Source organism: Arachis stenosperma, chromosome 4 (assembly GCF_014773155.1).
Source record: "Arachis stenosperma cultivar V10309 chromosome 4, arast.V10309.gnm1.PFL2, whole genome shotgun sequence".
Lineage (NCBI taxonomy): Eukaryota > Viridiplantae > Streptophyta > Magnoliopsida > Fabales > Fabaceae > Arachis > Arachis stenosperma.
Window position 1 is genome coordinate 101,903,856 of NC_080380.1, and position 20,014 is coordinate 101,923,869.

Consider the following 20,014-nt stretch of genomic DNA (forward strand, 5'->3'; position numbering starts at 1 on the left):
ACAGCCTTCTTGAGAGTGGATGTTCAAACCTTCAAACAAAAAGGTGGTGAATCCCTCTATGAAGCTTGGGAAAGATACAAGCAGCTGACCAAAAGATGTCCATCTGACATGTTTTCAGAATGGACCATATTAGATATATTCTATTATGGTCTATCTGAATTTTCGAAAATGTCATTGGACCATTTGTAACAACCCTAGTTTTTGAAAATCAAATAATTAGTTATTTGTGATTTATTTTAAGAAAAATTATTTTACTAAAGGTAATTAAATAGAGTTTCATGATAATTGAAGTTTAAATTAATTAGAATTTTTATATAATCTTTATTAGATATTTGATATAATTGAAATTATAATTTTGGTTATTGAAAAATATGAAAGAATTGTATAATTTAATTTAAATAAATTCTATTTTGAATGAATTATGTTATTAATTTGAACTCCTGAAAATTATTTTATTAGAAGTGATTAGATTGATATTTATAAATACCTTAAGTCAATTATTATTGTACAATTGTTATTATTAATTATTTTATAAATTGAAATTAAAGTTTCAGAGATAGAAAACTAATAGAGATTTGTATGATTTAATCTAAAAAATTGATATTTGAATTTAAATTGTACTTTATAAAATATAATTAACTTATTCATTTTATAATGTAAATTAGAAATAATTGATTTAACTGAGCAATATGTTGATAAATAATGTTCTTAAATATTTTTAATAGAGTACATTTGATTTTAAAATTATCCTATCCTCCAATTTTATCAAAATATCTATTCATATCTATCCATATTACTTTATAAAATCCATAATTCCTAAGTTTCTAAATCAAACTCAGAAACCTAATTTCCTAAATTAAAAACCTGAGTTCCTAATCAGAAATCCTAACCTACCCATTTTCTTCTCCCTTCAGCCGCTGAACCCCACCCTCCTTCCACCCCCTCTCACACGGACAGCACTCACTCTCATCAACTCATATCACACACACCCACACTCAACAAAGACAAAGGAGAGAAGAGAAGAGGGAGTCATCGCCGCGCAGCCGCCGTCCTGTCATAAACGCCGTCGCGGGGGAAGATTAGAGCGGAGGCACGGAGCAGCGCCGAGAGGGAGAGAGGTCGCCGTTGCGTCCTGATCACCATCACCACTGATCATCCTTGGAGCCACTGTGTCACGCGTCGCCGACGAAGAATAGAGAGAGAGAGGAGACGCGAAGAGGAGGAGCCGTCCCACATCGCGATTGCGCCACCGTCACTGTTGAACCCTAGCCGTCGTAGAACCTTCAACGTTGCCACTGTCCGTCGCTAGAAATGGATTTCGTCGCTGCTGCTGCCACCAAGGAGCCCAAAGAGAAACGCGGCAGGGAAGCTCCGTTGAGGCTAGTCACCAGCGCTGAAGCCTTCATGGTCGCTGCTGCCATCTGAGCTGTCACCAGAGGAAGCCGCTGCCGCCGATGAGTTGCCGCCACTATTAAGTCTGTCATGGAAAGAAATGCGACCGTGGTAAAAGAACCTGGCACTGCAGCTAAGCTCACCGAAAGCCATAGCACCTGTTCTACCTTGTCTTGCTCTATCTCGGTTGTCTTCTCTGTTAGCTCAGAATTGCTGCAAGTTGTTGTTGTTGCCACCGGGGACCGTTTTATGGCCGCTCGAACTACCATTGGAGCTGATGTTAAGTTAATGCCGCTGCCGGGGTCGCTGCGGTACAAGCCGCTGTTGATGAATCTGCTCTGTTTAGTGATTCCCGTGAGTTGCGACATTGAGGTAGGGGATTTAACGTTTTTAATTTAGAATGCCCACCAAGTTATTTGAATAAGTGCAAATAGTTAATAATGATTAGGAATTGATTAATTGATGAGAATTGTTTGAAACATGTTTGAGAATATTTAGCTGTGGTGATTATTTTGAATTATAACTAGAATTGGATGCGGTTGAGATTGTTCTGAATTATAAGTGAAATTAGATGCGATTGTGAATTGTATTCTGAATTGTTGATTTTTGCGATGAATTGGCTGAGATTCTGACCTTGAATGAGTTACCTTGAATTGTTCGATATTGATTTGGAGATTTAATATATATGAATGGTTGTGAAATGGGTTTGCGACATGTTGGAATTGGTTGAAATGTGGCTATGAATGGTGATTTATTTGATATTACTTATTAAACTGGAACATGATGAGTTAATTATTGGGAACCTGACGATTTGTTAATTGAGGAATTGAGTTTGAATTGTGATTAGTTTTGTTGCGGTAAATGATTAAGTGGTGATATTGATTTTGATTTGAGGCTGTAACTGTTACCGATTTTTCTGATTGTTTGGAATTACTGAGAATCATGTTAATCGATTATGTTGAGCTGGTTGCCATAGGCTGGTTTGCTTGATGGTTGCAAATTGACTGGAATTTTGATCTTTGACGGATTTATATTGAATTGAATGAGGTGCTGGTTATTTGATATATTGTAACGGTAGTGGATTCGATTGGTGACTGATTGAAGATTGGTTTTGGGAAAATAGTTATGAGATTTACTTTGATTTGAGGTCGAGTAAACTCTAATAAAAGTTGTTGTTGAGACTTAATTTTGAGAAGTTTGAATTGATTATAGAACTAGTTATGATTTTTCAAAGTTAAAGTGTAAAACTTGATTTTTCTGCATTATGTTTAAAAGAAGCCGGACACTTTGAAAAGCTATAACTATTTCTGTGATTATCGGAATTGTGTGAGACCAAGTCCGGATTGAGCTTGGGAATATAGGGAACTGAACTGCTGAATTTGAGGCTTTTTCACTAAGTTTATGATTTATGGTGAATTTTTGAATCATGGATGTCAAATCTGGTTTTTCTGCTAAGCCTTTAACACAGCAGCAACTTGATTTCTTTAGTGGAAATTCCGCATTTTGAATTTTGAAATGGAACCAATTTTAAATGAAACTTTGGTCTTATTAATTTAATTTCATAAAAATTTAGAATTGTTAGAGTTGTGGTTTTAAAGTTTTGGATTTTCAAAGAAAGATGTTTTATGCAGTAAAAGTCAGGCTTTGTTTTTGAAGTCAGTAACTTTGAGGTTTTATAATTTTTAAATCTGGAATGATATTGAGATGCAACCAATTGGAAGTGAAAACTAAGTATGTTTATCATATGTGACTAAAATTTCAGGGCTATTCATGTTTTAATGAGTAAGTTATGGGACTTGGAAGAATATAAGTTCATTAACTTTTAAAGCAGATTTCTGCAGAAAATTAGTCAGCTTCCAGGTTATATAACTTCTTCATCAAAAATGATATTGACCTGAAACCAATTGGAAAAGACACTTGGACGAGTGTAGTTGAACTGTATTAATTTTCAAAGTCATTGAGTTTAACTTGGATTTTATATTGAATTTTGAATGTCACATGCTGCTGCTGTTTTTCTGGTTTTACGCACTGCAGAGCAGTCTCGGTTTTTCCTTTATTCCTAATGCTAGAGAAACCAGAAAATTATGATCTTCGGTTTGTTAGAAAGCTTATTTCAAGATGAACACCTGGACATAAAGTTTGCGCAATTCCGAGTTCATTTGCTATATTAAAAACAGAAAAGAAGGTAGGGTTTGATGAATTTAATCCTGATTGATTGTGTTTGAGTTGTGTGATTATGATATGGTTTGGCTGTGCTTGAAATTGATTGTTTGTATGAGTAATTCTTGTTGAAATTTTGGTGAAAAATTGATGAAATTTGATGAAATTCAAGCTATGAATGTGTGTTCTTATGGCTGCTGGAAAACGAAACCCTAGAGCTTAAATTGGGGTTCAATTTGTGTTGAAATCATGTAGAAAAGATGGGGTTTTAGTGGCTGCAATTTTATTTTGAATTATGGTAAAAATCGGTTGCTGAAAAGACTGAAAAACGGGTAAAAACAGAGAAAGAATTTGAAGAATATATGAAGAACATGAAGAACACTTTGAGTGTGGTGAAGAACATTGAAGAACAGGCCTTAGATCTTAAAAAGGGCAAGGAAGTAAAATTTTTGGTGTTTTAGGGGTTGTTTGGTAATTTCTGAAAGTTAGGGTGGTAAAAGTAGAAATATTAAAAGTTACGGGTGGTAAAAAGTGAATTTTAAAGGTTAAAGGTAAAAGGTAAGTTAATTTTCGAAATTTAATAATAAAATAATAAATAATAATAAAATATTAAATAATAATATTTAATTAAAAATAATATTTTAATAAAAATAATAAAATAATGCAGAAAAGGCAGTTTTCTGTAAAAGCTTTAGAAAGACAACTTTAAGTGCAGAATCTCATAATTACCTTCAAAAAACACTTAGGGAGTGGTAATAACATGTTAGTGAGGAAAAGATAAAGAAGAGATAAAGGTTGAAGAAAAGATAAAAGTCAAAGAAAAAGTCTGTAAAGTTTTAATGACAGAAAACAGACAGAGATTAGTGAACGAATTAGGGCAACTTAGATAGTACTTGAGTTGCGACTAGGGTTAGGTATTATATGAAAAGTTAAACTATTTCAGTATAGACTTAATGAACCTATACTTGGGACAGGCTAACTATTCATACCGAAATTTACATAAGCTTCAACTATATATGTTAAGCAGAGAAAATCAGAGCAGAGTAGGGAAACACAGAGAACAGAATAATCAGAGTTGAGGAAAGAGATAAAGAGAAGAAGAGTAACATATATAAAGAAAATAGTAATCAGAGAAAAATAAAGAGATACAGAAAACAGAGTAATTAGAACAGAGTAAAGAGATAAAGAGAAAGTTAAGAAAGGTTAGGAATATGTGTTAAGGATTCAAAGAGAAAGAGGAAATGAAGATTGATTTGTGGATTTGTTGAGGTTGAGAAAGGATAACGAAAAACGATAAAAGGCGGGAATACCCCACAAACTGTTAGTTGTTTAACTACGGGGGACACCCATGAACTGATAATTGGTTGAATTCGGGAAGTACCCACGAACTGAATGATCATTGATCTCGGGGAAACCCATAAATTGTTATTTGTTTTATAAGCAGGAAGAACCCACGGACTGATAATCATTGATTACGGGAATAACCCACGAACTGATAATCATTGATTACGGGAATAACCCACGAACTGTTGTATGTTGATCTCGGGTATAACCCACAAAATGAAGATCGTTCTTTTGTTGTATGTTGATCTCGGGTATAACCCACGAACTGAGGATCGCTGTGTTTGTTATGTATTGATCCCGGGGAAACCCACGAACTGAGGATCTCTGTTTTGTTTGTGAATTGATCTCGGGGACGCCCACGAACTGAAGATCACTGTTTCCCCTTGTGCGTATATTATGGGGTCGGACTTTGCGCCGATTGCCGGTAGTCACGAAGGAGTGGTATTCTTACCACCGACACATATGCACTAAGGACACAAAGGGAAGCCATATCTGGGACTTGTTCCTAGGTAATGTCGGGATGCAGGGTGTAAACCGACACGTGAGCTCATGGCCTGCTTAGGACAGACATGCATCATATTAGTTGTGTATTTGCATTTGGTTGTATTGCTTGTATTACTTGTTTGTGATTGTGTTGTTTGTCTTATTGTGATTTGTTTGTGTGTTGAATTGAGTTTCTTTCCTGTGCTAGTAGGTTGTGAGTGGATAGGGATGATTAACATCTGTTGTTATGACTTTGAATCAATTATATGGCTAAAAGGTATTTAACATGACAAGTTTTGCAATTGATATCAGTTTTGGGTTTAGAAATTCAAAGAAAGTAATTATTTAACTAAAGTAAGATTAACAAGTTTTTCAAAGGGTTTGACAAAGATGGTTTATTAAGCAAAGTTAATTATTTGCATGTTAATCATTACTTTTACGGCATTCCCATTCCCTACTGAGAACGTGTGGTTTGTTCTCACCCCAAATGTTCCACCCTTTCAGTGACACAGGTTTGAAGACGCAATTTGAAGTTGCGGGCGATTATAGAATTTATTTATGAGTTAAATGTATGAGTTAATTTGCTTTCATAGAATTCCCTCGATTTTGTAGCTTTAGTTTTTTTTTATTTTACACAGAGGGATAGGATTTGTATCTAAGTTTTATTGGAAATCTTTTGTATGACAGATATTATTATTAGTAATTATGTGATTATTATTACTTGGTGATGTTTGCTATATGATTTTAATTATCAGAAACAATTTTCTGGTATTTTTACTAAAATTGAATCGCGATATCGAACTAGAGGCTCAATAGTAAATAGTTAATAAAGGAAAGCAGGTTGGTAACGCCTTACTTTCGGTACGATCATGACGTTCTAGAAGTTGGGTCGTTACACCATTCTGCAGGTGGATCTATTCACCTGAAGAAAACGCCTGAAGAGGCTCAAGAACTCATTGACATGGTTGCAAACAACCAATTCATGTACACTTCTGAGAGGAATTCCGTGAATAATGGGATACCTCAGAAGAAAGGAGTTCTTGAAATTGATGCTCTGAATGCCATATTGGCTCAGAACAAAGTGTTGACTCAACAGGTCAACATGATCTCTCAAAATCTGAATGGATGGCAACATGCATCCAACAGTACTAGAGAGGCAGCTTCTAAAGAATCTTATGATCCTGAGAACCCTGCCATGGCAGAGGTTAATTACATGGGTGAACCTTATGGAAACACCTATAACTCATCATGGAGAAATCATCCAAATTTCTCATGGAAGGATCAACAAAAGCCTCAACAAGGCTTTAACAATGGTGGACGCAATAGGCTGAACAATAGCAAGCCATATCCATCATCTTCTCAGCAACAGACAGAGAATTCTGAACAAAACACCTCTAATTTAGCCAATATAGTCTCTGATCTATCAAAGGGCACTTTCAGTTTCATGAGTGAAACAAGATCCTCCATCAGAAATCTGGAGGCACAAGTGGGCCAGCTGAGTAAGAAAGTCATTGAAACTCTTCCCAGTATTCTCCCAAGCAATACAGAAGAGAATCCAAAAGGAGAGTGCAAGGCCATTGATATAATCAACATGGCCGAATGCACAAGGGAGGAGGAGGACGAAAATCCTAGTGAGAAAGATCTCCTGGGACGTCCCTCAAGCAAGAAGGAGTTTCCTATTAAGGATCCAAAGGAATCTGAGGCTCATATAGAGACCATAGAGATTCCATTAAATCTCCTTCTGCCATTCATGAGCTCTGAAGACTATTCTTCCTCTGAAGAGGATGAAGATGTGACCGGAGAGCAAGTTGCTCAATATTTAGGAGCTATCATGAAGCTGAATGCCAAGTTGTTTGGTAATGAGACTTGGGAAAGTGAACCTCCCTTGCTCATTAGTGATCTGGATACCTTAATTCAGCAAATTTTACCTCAAAAGAAATAAGATCCAGGCAAGTTCTTAATACCATGTACCATAGGCACCATGACCTTTGAAAAAGCTCTGTGTGATCTGGGGTCAGGGATAAATCTTATGCCACTCTCTGTAATGGAGAAGCTGGGGATCATTGAGGTACAACCTGCCTTGTTCTCATTACAATTGGCAGACAAGTCATTGAGACAAGCTTATGGATTAGTAGAGGACGTGCTAGTAAAGGTTGAAGGCCTTTACATCCCTGCTGATTTCATAATCTTAGACACTAGGAAGGAAGAGGATGATTGCATCATCCTTGGAAGACCTTTCCTAGCCACAGCAGGAGCTATGATAGATGTCAACAGAGGTGAATTAGTCCTTCAATTGAATGGGGACTACCTTGTGTTTAAGGCATATGGCCATCCCTCTGTGACAAAAGAGAGTAAGCATGAAGAGCTTCTCTCAGTTCAGAGTCAAAAAGAGCCCACACAGTCAAACTCTAAGTTTGGTGTTGTGAGACCACAACCAAACTCTAAGTTTGGTGTTAAGACCCCATATCCAAACTCTAAGTTTGGTGTTGGGACTATACAACATTGACCTGATCACCTTGTGGCTCCATGAGAGCCACTGGTCAAGCTATTGACATTCAAGAAGCGCTTGTTGGGAGGCAACCCAATTTTATTTATCTAATTTTTATTTTATTCTATATTATTGTTATTTTGTGTTTTATTAGGTATATGATCATGAGGAGTCACGAAAAAAAATCATAAAAATTAAAAACAGAGTCAAAAACAGCAGAAAAAAATTTGCACCCTGGAGGAAGCACAGGCTGGCGTTCAACGCCAGTAAGATACATCTGGCCGGCGTTCAACGCCAGAACAGAGCATCATTCTGGCGCTGAACGCCAGAAACAAGCAACATTCTGGCACTGAACGCCAGGAATGTGCCTAGAGAGGAAAAACTGGCGCTGAACGCCAGTAACAAGCATAAAACTGGCGTTCAACGCCAGAAACATGCTTTACATGGGCGTTGAACGCCCAGAATGTGCACCACTCAGCGTTTAAACGCCAGAATGGTGTGCAAAGGCATTTTACATGCCTATTTGGTGCAGGGATGGAATTCCTTGACACCTCAGGATCTGTGGACCCCACAGGATCACCTCAGGATCTATGAACCTCACAGGATCCCCACCTACCTCGCCCTCTCTCTCTCCATTCATGGTCATCCCTTCTGTTTTTCATTCACCACTCACTTCTATCCACTCTTCCCCATAAACCCCACCCACCTTCAAAATTCAAAACTCTTTCCCACCCAAACCCACCCATATAGCCGACTACACACATCCCTCTATCTCCTCCATCTCTTCTTCTTCTTCTTCATCTTTTCTTTCTTCTCTTGCTCGAGGGCGAGCAATTTTCTAAGTTTGGTGTGGTAAAAGCATAGCTTTTTGTTTTTCCATAACCATTAATGGCACCTAAGGCCAGAGACATCCAAAAAAAAAAAAAAAGAAGAAGAGAAAAAAAGGGAAGACAAAAGCTTCCACCTCTGAGTCGTGGGAGATGGAAAGACTCATGTAAAGGGTTTATAGCTCAGTGGTAGAACATTTGACTGCAAATCAAGAGATCCCTGAGATACCTCAGGGGATAAATTGTCCTCCACACAAATATTGGAAGCAACTAAGGGTAGGAACACCAAAATTACTAGGAATCATTCAACAGAAGCAAGGAAGAGACATAGAGGAGCTCAAAGAGCACTATTGGTTCTTCAAGAAGGCGCCACCTTCACTCAGGTGGATTCATTCCTTGTTCTTATTTCTTTCTGCTTTTCGGTTTTTAATGTTGTGTTTATCTATGTTTTATGTCTCTACTTCATGATCATTAGTATGTAGTAACCATGTCTTAAAGCTATGAATAAAATCTATTAATCCTTCACCTCTCTTAAATGAAAAATGTTTTAATTCAAAAGAACAAGAAGTACATGAATTTCGAATTTATCCTTGAATTTAATTTAATTATATTGATGTGGTGACAATACTTTTGTTTTCTGAATGAATGCTTGAACAGTGCATATGTCTTTTGATCTTGTTGTTTATGAATGTCAAAATTGTTGGCTCTTGAAAGAATGATGAACAAAGAGAAATGTTATTGATGATCTGAAAAATCATGAAATTGATTCTTGAAGCAAGAAAAAGCAGTGAAAAGTAAAAAAATGGCGGAAAAAAAAAGAAAGAAAAAGAAAAAGCAAGCAGAAAAAGCCAATAGCCCTTAAAACCAAAAGGCAAGGGTAAAAAGGATCCAAGGCTTTGAGCATCAATGGATAGGAGGGCCCAAGGAAATTAAATCCAGGCCTAAGCGGCTAAATCAAGCTGTCCCTAACCATGTGCTTGTGTCATGAAGGTCCAAGTGAAAAGCTTGAGACTGAGTGGTTAAAGTCGTGATCCAAAGCAAAAAAGAGTGTGCTTAAGAGCTCTGGACACCTCTAACTGGGGACTCTAGCAAAGCTGAGTCACAATCTGAAAAGGTTCACCCAGTCCAAGAATAAACATGCTTAACTAGGAAAGTCAATAACACTATCCGAAATTCTAAGTTCCTAGAGAAGCCAATCATTCTAAACTTCAAAGGAAAAAGTGAGATGCCAAAACTGTTCAGAAGCAAAAAGCTACAAGTCCCGCTCATCTAATTATAATTAATATTCATTGATATTTTGGAATTTATAGTATATTCTCTTCTTTTTATCCTATTTGATTTTCAGTTGCTTGGGGACAAGCAACAATTTAAGTTTGGTGTTGTGATGAGCGGATAATTTATACGCTTTTTGGCAATGTTTTTAGTTAGTTTTTAGTAAGTTTAAGCTACTTTTAGGGATATTTTCATTAGTTTTTATATTAAATTCACATTTCTGGACTTTACTATGAGTTTGTGTGTTTTTCTGTGATTTCAGGTAATTTCTGGCTGAAATTGAGGGACTTGAGCAAAACTCTGAAAAAGGATGACAAAAGGACTGCTGATGTTGTTGGAATCTGACCTCCCTGCACTCGAAATGGATTTTCTGGAGCTACAGAACTCCAAATGGAATAAGAATAAGAGAGAATTTGAATGAAAAGTAATAGTAATTGTATTGAAACTTGAGGTACAGCAGAGCTCCACACCCTTAATCTATGGTGTGCAGAAACTCCACCGTTGAAAATACATAAGTAAAAGGTTCAGGCATGGCCGAATGGCCAGCCTCCTGAATGTGATCACAAGATTCAAAAAACAATCCAGGATGATCATATGATAGTAAAAAGTTCTATTTATAATAAACTAGCTCCTAGGGTTTACATGAGTAAGTAATTGATGCATAAATCCACTTCCGGGGCCCACTTGGTGTATGCTTGGGCTGAGCTTGATCAATCCACGAGCTGAGGCTTCTCTTGGAGTTGATCTCCGAGTTATAACGTGTTTTGGGCATTCAACTCCGGATCATGACGTTTTTCTGGCGTTTAACTCCAGACAACAGCATGTATTTGGCGTTTAACGCCAAGTTACGTCGTCAATTTCCGAATGAAGTATGGACTATTATATATTGCTGGAAAGCTCTGGATGTCTACTTTCCAACGCCGATGAGAGCGCGCCATTTGGAGTTCTGTAGCTCCACAAAATCAATTTTGAGTGCAGGGAGGTCAGATTCCAACAGCATCAGCAGTCCTTTTGTCAGCCTTTTTTAGAGTTTTGCTCAAGTCTCTCAATTTCAGCCAGAATTTACCTGAAATCACAGAAAAACACACAAACTCATAGTAAAGTCCAGAAATGTGAATTTAACATAAAAACTAATGAAAACATCCTTAAAAGTAGCTTGAACTTACTAAAAACTACCTAAAAACAATGCCAAAAAGCGTATAAATTATCCGCTCATCACAACACCAAACTTAAATTGTTGCTTGTCCCCAAGCAACTGAAAATCAAATAGGATAAAAAGAAGAGAATATACTATAAATTCCAGAATATCAATGAATATTAATTATAATTAGATGAGCGGGACTTGTAGCTTTTTGCTTCTGAACAGTTTTGGCATCTCACTTTTTCCTTTGAAGTTTAGAATGATTGGCTTCTCTAGGAACTTAGAATTTCGGATAGTGTTATTGACTTTCCTAGTTAAGCATGTTGATTCTTGAACACAGCTACTTATGAGTCTTGGCCGTGGCCCTAAGCACTTTGTTTTCCAGTATTACCACCAGATACATAAATGCCACAGACACATGACTGGGTGAACCTTTTCAGATTGTGACTCAGCTTTGCTAGAGTCCCTAGTTAGTGGTGTCCAGAGTTCTTAAGCACACTCTTTTTGCTTTGGATCACGACTTTAACCACTTAGTCTCAAGCTTTTTACTTGGACCTTCATGACACAAGCACATGGTTAGGGACAGCTTGATTTAGCCGCTTAGGCCTGGATTTAATTTCCTTGGGCTCTCCTATCCATTGATGCTCAAAGCCTTGGATCCTTTTTACCCTTGCCTTTTGGTTTTAAGGGCTATTGGCTTTTTCTACTGCTCCTTCTTTTTTTTTTCGCAAGCTTTCTTTTTCACTGCTTTTTCTTGCTTAAAGAATCAATTTCATGATTTTTCAGATCATCAATAACATTTCTCTTTGTTCATCATTCTTTCAAGAGTCAACAATTTTAACATTCATAAACAACAAGATCAAAAGACATATGCACTGTTCAATCATTCATTCAGAAAACAAAAGTATTGTCACCACATCAATATAATTAAATTAAATTCAAGGATAATTTCGAAATTCATGTACTTCTTGTTCTTTTGAATTAAAACATTTTTCATTTAAGAGAGGTGAAGGATTAATGGATTTTATTCATAGCTTTAAGGCATGGTTACATACTAATGATCATGAAGTAAAGACACAAAACATAGATAAACACAATATTAAAAACCGAAAACAGAAAGAAATAAAGAACAAGGAATGAATCCACCTTTAGTGGCGTCTTCTTCTTGAAGGTCCAACAATGTCCTTAAGCTCTTCTATGTCCCTTCCTTGCCTTTGTTGCTCCTCCTTCATTGCTCTTTGGTCTTCTCTTATTTCTTGGAGAATGATGGAGTGCTCATGATGTTCCACCCTTAATTGTTCAACATTGTGGCTCAAATCTTCTAAGGAAGTGTTGAGTTGTTCCCAATAGTTGTTTGGAGGAAAGTGCATCCCTTGAGGCATCTCAGGGATTTCTTGATGATGAGCTTCCTCATGCATCTCTTGAGAACCGTGAGGGGTCTCTCTTGCTTGCTCCATCCTCTTCTTGGTGATGGGCTTATCCTCTTCAATGAGGATGTCTCCTTCTATGATAACTCCGGCTGAGTAACATAGATGGCAAATAAGGTGAGGAAAAGCTAGCCGTGCCATGGGTGAAGGCTTGTCGGCTATTTTGTAGATTTCATTGGAGATGACCTCATGAACTTCTACTTCCTCTCCAATCATGATGCCATGAATCATGATGGCCCGATCCACAGTAACTTCAGATCGGTTGCTAGTAGGAATGATGGAGCGTTGAATGAACTCCAACAATCCTCTAGCTATAGGCTTGAGGTCCAGTCTTCTTAGTTGGACTGGCTTGCCTTTGGAGTCTCTCTTCCATTGAGCTCCTTCCACACAAATGTCCATAAGGACTTGGTCCAACCTTTGATCAAAGTTGACCCTTCTAGTGTAGGGGCATTCATCTCCTTGCATCATAGGCAAGTGAAACGCCAACCTCACATTTTCCGGACTAAAATCCAAGTATTTCCCCCGAACCATTGTGAGATAATTCTTTGGACTCGGGTTCATACCTTGATCATGGTTCCTAGTGATCCATGCATTGGCATAGAACTCTTGAACCATTAAGATTCCGACTTGTTGCATGGGGTTGGTCAAGACTTCACAACCTCTTCTTCGAACTTCATGTCGGATCTCCGGATACTCATTTTTCTTGAGCTTGAAAGGGACCTCAAGGATCACCTTCTTCTTTGCCACAACATCATAGAAGTGGTCTTGATGGCTCTTGGAGATGAATCTTTCCATCTCCCATGACTCGGAGGTGGAAGCTTTTGTCTTCCCTTTTCCTTTTCTAGAGGATACTCCGGCCTTAGGTGCCATTGGTGGTAATGGAAAAACAAAAAGCTTATGCTTTTACCACACCAAACTTAAAATATTGCTCGCCCTCGAGCAAGAGAAGAAAGAAGAGAAGAAGAAGAAGAAAATATGGTAGAGAAGGGGAAGTGATGGTTCGGCCAAGGGTGAGAAGAGGGGGTTGTGTTGTGTGAAAATGAAGTAGAATGGAAGGGTATTTATAGGGAGAGGGGGGAGGTTGTGTTCGGCTATTTAGGGTGGGAAAGGGAGGGAAATTGGTTTTGAATTTTTGAAGGTAGGTGGGGTTTATGGGGAAGAGTGGATGGATGTAAGTGGTGAATGGGGTAATTGGGAAGAGGAATTGAGGTGATTGGTGAAAGTTGTTGGGAAGTGTGACATGGGGAAGAGTGAAATAGGATTAGGAGAGTGTAATTAGGATTAGGAGGTAAGGTGGGAATATGGTAGGTGGGGATCCTGTGGGGACCACAGATCCTGAGGTGATCCTGTGGGGTCCACAGATCCTGAGGTGTCAAGGAATTCCATCCCTGCACCAAATAGGCATGTAAAATGCCTAAGTGCATCATTCTGGCGTTTAAACGCCCATTGGTGCACATTCTGGGCGTTCAACGCCCATGTAAAGCATGTTTCCGGCGTTGAACGCCAGTTTCATGCTTGTTACTGGCGTTCAGCGCCAGTTTTTCCTCTCTGGGCACATTCCTGGCGTTCAGCGCCAGAATGTTGCTTGTTTCAGGCGTTCAGTGTCAGAATGATGCTCTGTACTGGCGTTGAACGCCAGCCAGATGCATCTTACTGGCGTTGAACGCCAGCCTGTGCGTCCTCCAGGGTGTGAATTTTTTCCTTCTGTTTTTGACTCTGTTTTTAATTTTTTTGATTTTTTTTTTCGTGACTCCTCATGATCATGTACCTAATAAAACACAAAATAACAATAAAATAGAATAAAATAAAATTAGATAAATAAAATTGGGTTGCCTCCCAACAAGCGCTTCTTTAATGTCAATAGCTTGACAGTGGCTCTCATGGAGCCACAAGGTGATCAGGTCAATGTTGTATAGTTGCCAACACCAAACTTAGAGTTTGGATATGGGGTCTTAACACCAAACTTAGAGTTTGGTTGTGGCCTCACAACACCAAACTTAGAGTTTGATTGTGTGGGCTCTTCTTGACTCTGAACTGAGAGAAGCTCTTCATGCTTACTCTCTTTTGTCACAGAGGGATGGCCATGTGCCTTAAACACAAGGTAGTCCCTATTCAATTGAAGGACTAATTCACCTCTGTTGACATCTATCACAGCTCCTGCTGTGGCTAGGAAAGGTCTTCCAAGGATGATGCATTCATCCTCTTCCTTCCTAGTGTCTAAGATTATGAAATCAGCAGGGATGTAAAGGCCTTCAACCTTTACTAACACGTCCTCTACTATTCCATAAGCTTGTCTCAATGACTTGTCTGCTAGTTGTAATGAGAACAAGGCAGGTTGTACCTCAATGATCCCCAGCTTCTCCATTACAGAGAGTGGCATAAGATTTATCCCTGACCCCAGATCACACAGAGCTTTTTCAAAGATCATGGTGCCTATGGTACAAGGTATTAAGAACTTGCTAGGATCTTGTTTCTTTTGAGGTAGAATTTTCTGAATCCAAGTATCCAGTTCATTAATGAGCAAGGGAGGTTCACTTTCCCAAGTCTCATTACCAAACAACTTGGCATTCAGCTTCATGATAGCTCCTAAATATTGAGCAACTTGCTCTCCAGTTACATCTTCATCCTCTTCAGAGGATGAATAGTCTTCAGAGCTCATGAATGGCAGAAGGAGATTCAATGGAATCTCTATGGTCTCTGTATGAGCCTCAGATTCCTTTGGATCCTTAATAGGAAACTCCTTCTTGCTTGAGGGACGTCCCAGGAGGTCTTCCTCACTAGGATTTTCGTCCTCCTCCTCCCTTGTGCATTCGGCCGTATTGACTATGTCAATGGCTTTGCACTCTCCTTTTGGATTCTCTTCTGTATTGCTTGGGAGAATACTGGGAGGAGTTTCAGTGACTTTCTTACTCAGCTGGCCCACTTGTGCCTCCAGATTTCTAATGGAGGATCTTGTTTCACTCATGAAACTGAAAGTGGCCTTTGACAGATCAGAGACTACATTGGCTAAATTAGAAGTGTTTGTTCAGGATTCTCTGTCTGTTGCTGAGAAGATGATGGATATGGCTTGCTATTGTTCAGCCTGTTGCGTCCACCATTGTTAAAGCCTTGTTGAGGCTTTTGTTGATCCTTCCATGAGAAATTTGGATGATTTCTCCATGATGGGTTATAAGTGTTTCCATAAGGTTCACCCATGTAATTAACCTCTGCCATGGCAGGGTTCTCAGGATCATAAGCTTCTTCAGAAGCTGCCTCTCTAGTACTGTTGGATGCATGTTGCCATCCATTCAGATTTTGTGAGATCATGTTGACCTGTTGAGTCAACACTTTGTTCTAAGCCAATATGGCATTCAGAGCATCAATTTCAAGAACTCCTTTCTTCTGAGGTATCCCATTATTCACGGAATTCCTCTCAGAAGTGTACATGAACTGGTTATTTGCAACCATGTCAATGAGTTCTTGAGCCTCTTTAGGCGTTTTCTTCAGGTGAATAGATCCACCTGCAGAATGGTCCAATGACAGTTTCGAAAATTTAGAGAGACCATAATAGAATATATCTAATATGGTCCATTCTGAAAACATGTCAGATGGACATCTTTTGGTCAGCTGCTTGTATCTTTCCCAAGCTTCATAGAGGGATTCACCATCTTTTTGTTTGAAGGTTTGAACATCCACTCTCAGCTTGCTCAGCTTTTGAGGAGGAAAGAATTTATCCAAGAAGGCAGTGACCAGCTTATCCCATGAGTCCAGGCTATCCTTGGGTTGTGAATCCAACCATATTCTAGCTCTGTCTCTTACAGCAAAAGGGAAAGCATGAGTCTGTAGACTTCAGGATCAACTCCATTCGTCTTTACAGTTTCACAGATCTGCAAGAACTCAGTTAAAACTGGTAAGGATCTTCAGATGGAAGTCCATAAAACTTGCAGTTTTGTTGCATTAAAGCAACTAGCTGAGGTTTCAGCTCAAAGTTGTTGGCTCCAATGGCAGGAATGGAGATGCTTCTTCCATCAAACTTGGACGTTGGCTTTGTGAAGTCACCAAGCATTCTCCTTGCATTATTATTATTTTCGGCTGCCATCTCCTTCTCTTGTTCGAAAATTTCTGAAAGGTTGTTTCTGGATTGTTGTAATTTAGCTTCTCTTAATTTTCTCTTCAAAGTCCTTTCAGGTTCCGGATCAATTTCAACAAGAGTGCCTTTATCCCTATTCCTGCTCATATGAAAGAGAAGAAAACAAGAAAAAAGAGGAATCCTCTATTCACAGTATAGAGATTCCTTTATGTTAGTAGAAGAAAAAGGGGGTAGAAGAATGAAGAAGGATGGATTCGGATTTGTGGATGAAGAGGTGAAGAGAAGTGTTAGTAAACAAATAATTAAATAGAAGAAGAAGAGAGAAGGGAGATTTCGAAATTAATTTTTAAAAAGGGGTTAGTAATTTTCGAAAATTAAAGATAAAATGTAATTGAAATTAAAATTTGAAACAATTAATTAATTAAAAAGAATTTTTGAAAAGAGAGAGATATTTTTCGAAAATAGAAGAGGGAGAAGTAGTTAGGTGGTTTTGAAAAAGATAAGAAACAAACAAAAAAGTTAGTTAGTTGATTGAAAAAGATATTGAAATTAAATTTTAAGAAGATAAGAAGAAAAGGAGTTAGATAAGATATTTTGAAATCAAATTTTGAAAAAAATAAAATTTTTTTAAAACATTAAGACAAAAAGATAAGATAAAAGTTTTAAGAAAAAGATATTTTTGAACAAGATTTAATTTTTAAAATAACTTAACTAACAAGAAACTACAAGATAAGACTCTAGAATTTAAAGATTGAACCTTTCTTAACAAGAAAGTAACAAACTTCAAATTTTTGAACCAATCACATTAATTGTTAGCTAATTTTCGAAAATTAGATATAAAAGCTAAGAAAAAGATTTTTGAAAAATAATTTTTAAAATTTTCGAAAATAATAAAAAAATGAAAAAGATATGATTTTTGAAAAAGATTTTGAAAAGATAAGATTTTTTTAAAATTGAAATTTTGACTTGACTTGTAAGAAACAACTAATTTTAAAAATTTTTGACCAAGTCAACCCAAAATTTCGAAAATTTGGAGGGAAATAAGGAAAAGATATTTTTTTATTTTTGAATTTTTAATATTGAGAGAGAAAAACAACAAAAATACTCAATGCATGAAATTTTTAGATCAAAACAATGAATGCATGCAAGAATGCTATGAATGTCAAGATGAACACCAAGAACACTTTCAAGATCGTGATGAACATCAAGAACATAATTTTAAAAAATTTTGATGCAAAGAAACATGCAAGACACCAACTTAGAAATTTAATGCTTGGACTCTAACAAACAAAAATGCATATGAAAAACAACAAACACACAAAATAAGAAATCATCAAGATCAAACAAGAGGACTTATCAAGAACAACTTGAAGATCATGAAGAACACTATGAATGCATGGGATTTTCGAAAAAAATGCAAGAAAAAAATTTTTTTTTTAAAAAACATGCAATTGACACCAAACTTAAAGATTGACTCAAGACTCAAACAAGAACATAAAATATTTTTGATTTTTTTTATTTTATTATTTTTTTGGATTTTTAAAAATTTTTTTGAAAATATATTTTAGAAAAACGAAAAAGAAAAGAAAAATTTTGAAAAAGATTTTTGAAAAATAAAATTACCTAATCTGAGCAACAAGATGAACCGTCAATTGTCCATACTCAAACAATCCCCGGCAACGGCGCCAAAAACTTGGTGGACGAAATTGTGATCTATTGTCTTTGTACTTGTATGAATTTTAATAAGTGGCTCTATTTGAATTCATAACTCCATTCAACTAACCAGCAAGTGTACTGGGTCGTCCAAGTAATAAACCTTACGTGAGTAAGGGTCGATCCCACAGAGATTGTTGGTATGAAGCAAGCTATGGTCACCTTGTAAATCTCAGTTAGGCAGATTAAATTTGCTTATGGTTTCGAAAATTAATAATAAAATAGAAATAATAAAGGGATACTTATGTAGATTCATTGGTAGAAATTTCAGATAAGCGAATGGAGATACTGTATGGCTCGAGAACGCCTGCTTTCCTAGTGCTTCAACTCAATCCTTCTACTCCTTTCCATGGCAAGCTGTGTATGGGGTTCACCGTTCGACGATGGCTACTTGTATCCTCTCTGGAAAATGGTCCTCTACGCTGTCACTCGCATGGCTAATCGTCTGGAGGCATCACACTGGCCGAAGGCTACATCCCATCCTCGCAGTGAAAACTACGCTCACGCGCTCTGTCACAGCACGGCTAATCACTGGTTGGTTCCCGCTCCTACTGGAATAGAATCCCTTGATTCTTTTGCGTCTGTCACTAACGCCCAGCACTTGCGAGTCTGAAGCACGTCACAGTCATTCATTACCGGAATCCTACTCGGAATACCACAGACAAGGTTAGACTTTCCGGATCCTCATGAATGCCGCCATCTATCTAGCTTATACCACGAAGATTCTGTTGGGGAATCTAAGAGATACACATTCAAGCTCGGTTGCATGTAGAACGAAGGTGGTTGTCAATCACGCGCGTTCATAGGTGAGAATGATGAGCGTCACATAATCATCACATTCATCATGTTCTTGGGTGCGAATGAATATCTTGGAATAAGAATAAGGGAGAATTTGAATGAAAAGTAATAGTAATTGTATTGAAACTTGAAGTACAGCAGAGCTCCACACCCTTAATCTATGGTGTGCAGAAACTCCACCGTTGAAAATACATAAGTAAAAGGTTCAGGCATGGCCGAATGGCCAGCCCCCTGAATGTGATCACAAGATTCAAAATACAATCCAGGATGATAATATGATAGTAAAAAGTTCTATTTATAATAAACTAGCTCCTAGGGTTTACATGAGTAAGTAATTGATGCATAAATCCACTTCCAGGGCCCACTTGGTGTATGCTTGGGCTGAACTTGATCAATCCACGAGCTGAGGCTTCTCTTGGAGTTGATCTCCGAGTTATGATGTGTTTTGGGCGTTCAACTCCGGATCATGACGTTTTTCTGGCGTTTAACTCCAGACAGCAGCATGTACTTGGCGTTTAACGCCAAGTTACGTCGTCAATTTCCGAATTAAGTATGGACTATTATATATTGCTGGAAAGCTCTGGATGTCTACTTTCCAACGCCATTAGGAGCGTGCTATTTGGAGTTCTGTAGCTCCAGAAAATCCATTTTGAGTGCAGGGTGGTCAGATTCCAACAGCATCAGCAGTCCTTTTGTCAGCCTTTTTCAGAGTTTTGCTCAAGTCCCTCAATTTCAGCCAGAATTTACCTGAAATCACAGAAAAACACACAAACTCATAGTAAAGTCCAGAAATGTGAATTTAACATAAAAACTAATGAAAACATCCCTAAAAGTAGCTTGAACTTACTAAAAACTACCTAAAAACAATGCCAAAAAGCGTATAAATTATCCGCTCATCAC

At 37.6% G+C, this 20,014-nt stretch overlaps 1 protein-coding gene across 2 annotated transcripts; it reads left to right on the forward strand.

Moving 5' to 3' along the window:
* Positions 1-849: 849 nt before the first annotated feature.
* Positions 850-11,151, forward strand: LOC130976353 (uncharacterized). Of its 2 annotated transcripts, none has more exons than XM_057901203.1 (2): positions 850-1,764; positions 10,229-11,151. In XM_057901203.1, exons 1-2 carry the CDS (start codon positions 1,483-1,485, stop codon positions 10,241-10,243), a joined length of 297 nt encoding a protein of 98 aa, XP_057757186.1. In that variant the 5' UTR covers positions 850-1,482; the 3' UTR covers positions 10,244-11,151. The 2 variants fall into 2 exon arrangements, with proteins under 2 accessions (XP_057757186.1, XP_057757185.1); XM_057901202.1 differs by lacking the exon at positions 10,229-11,151 and adding an exon at positions 5,884-8,573.
* The last annotated feature ends 8,863 nt before the right edge of the window (positions 11,152-20,014 follow it).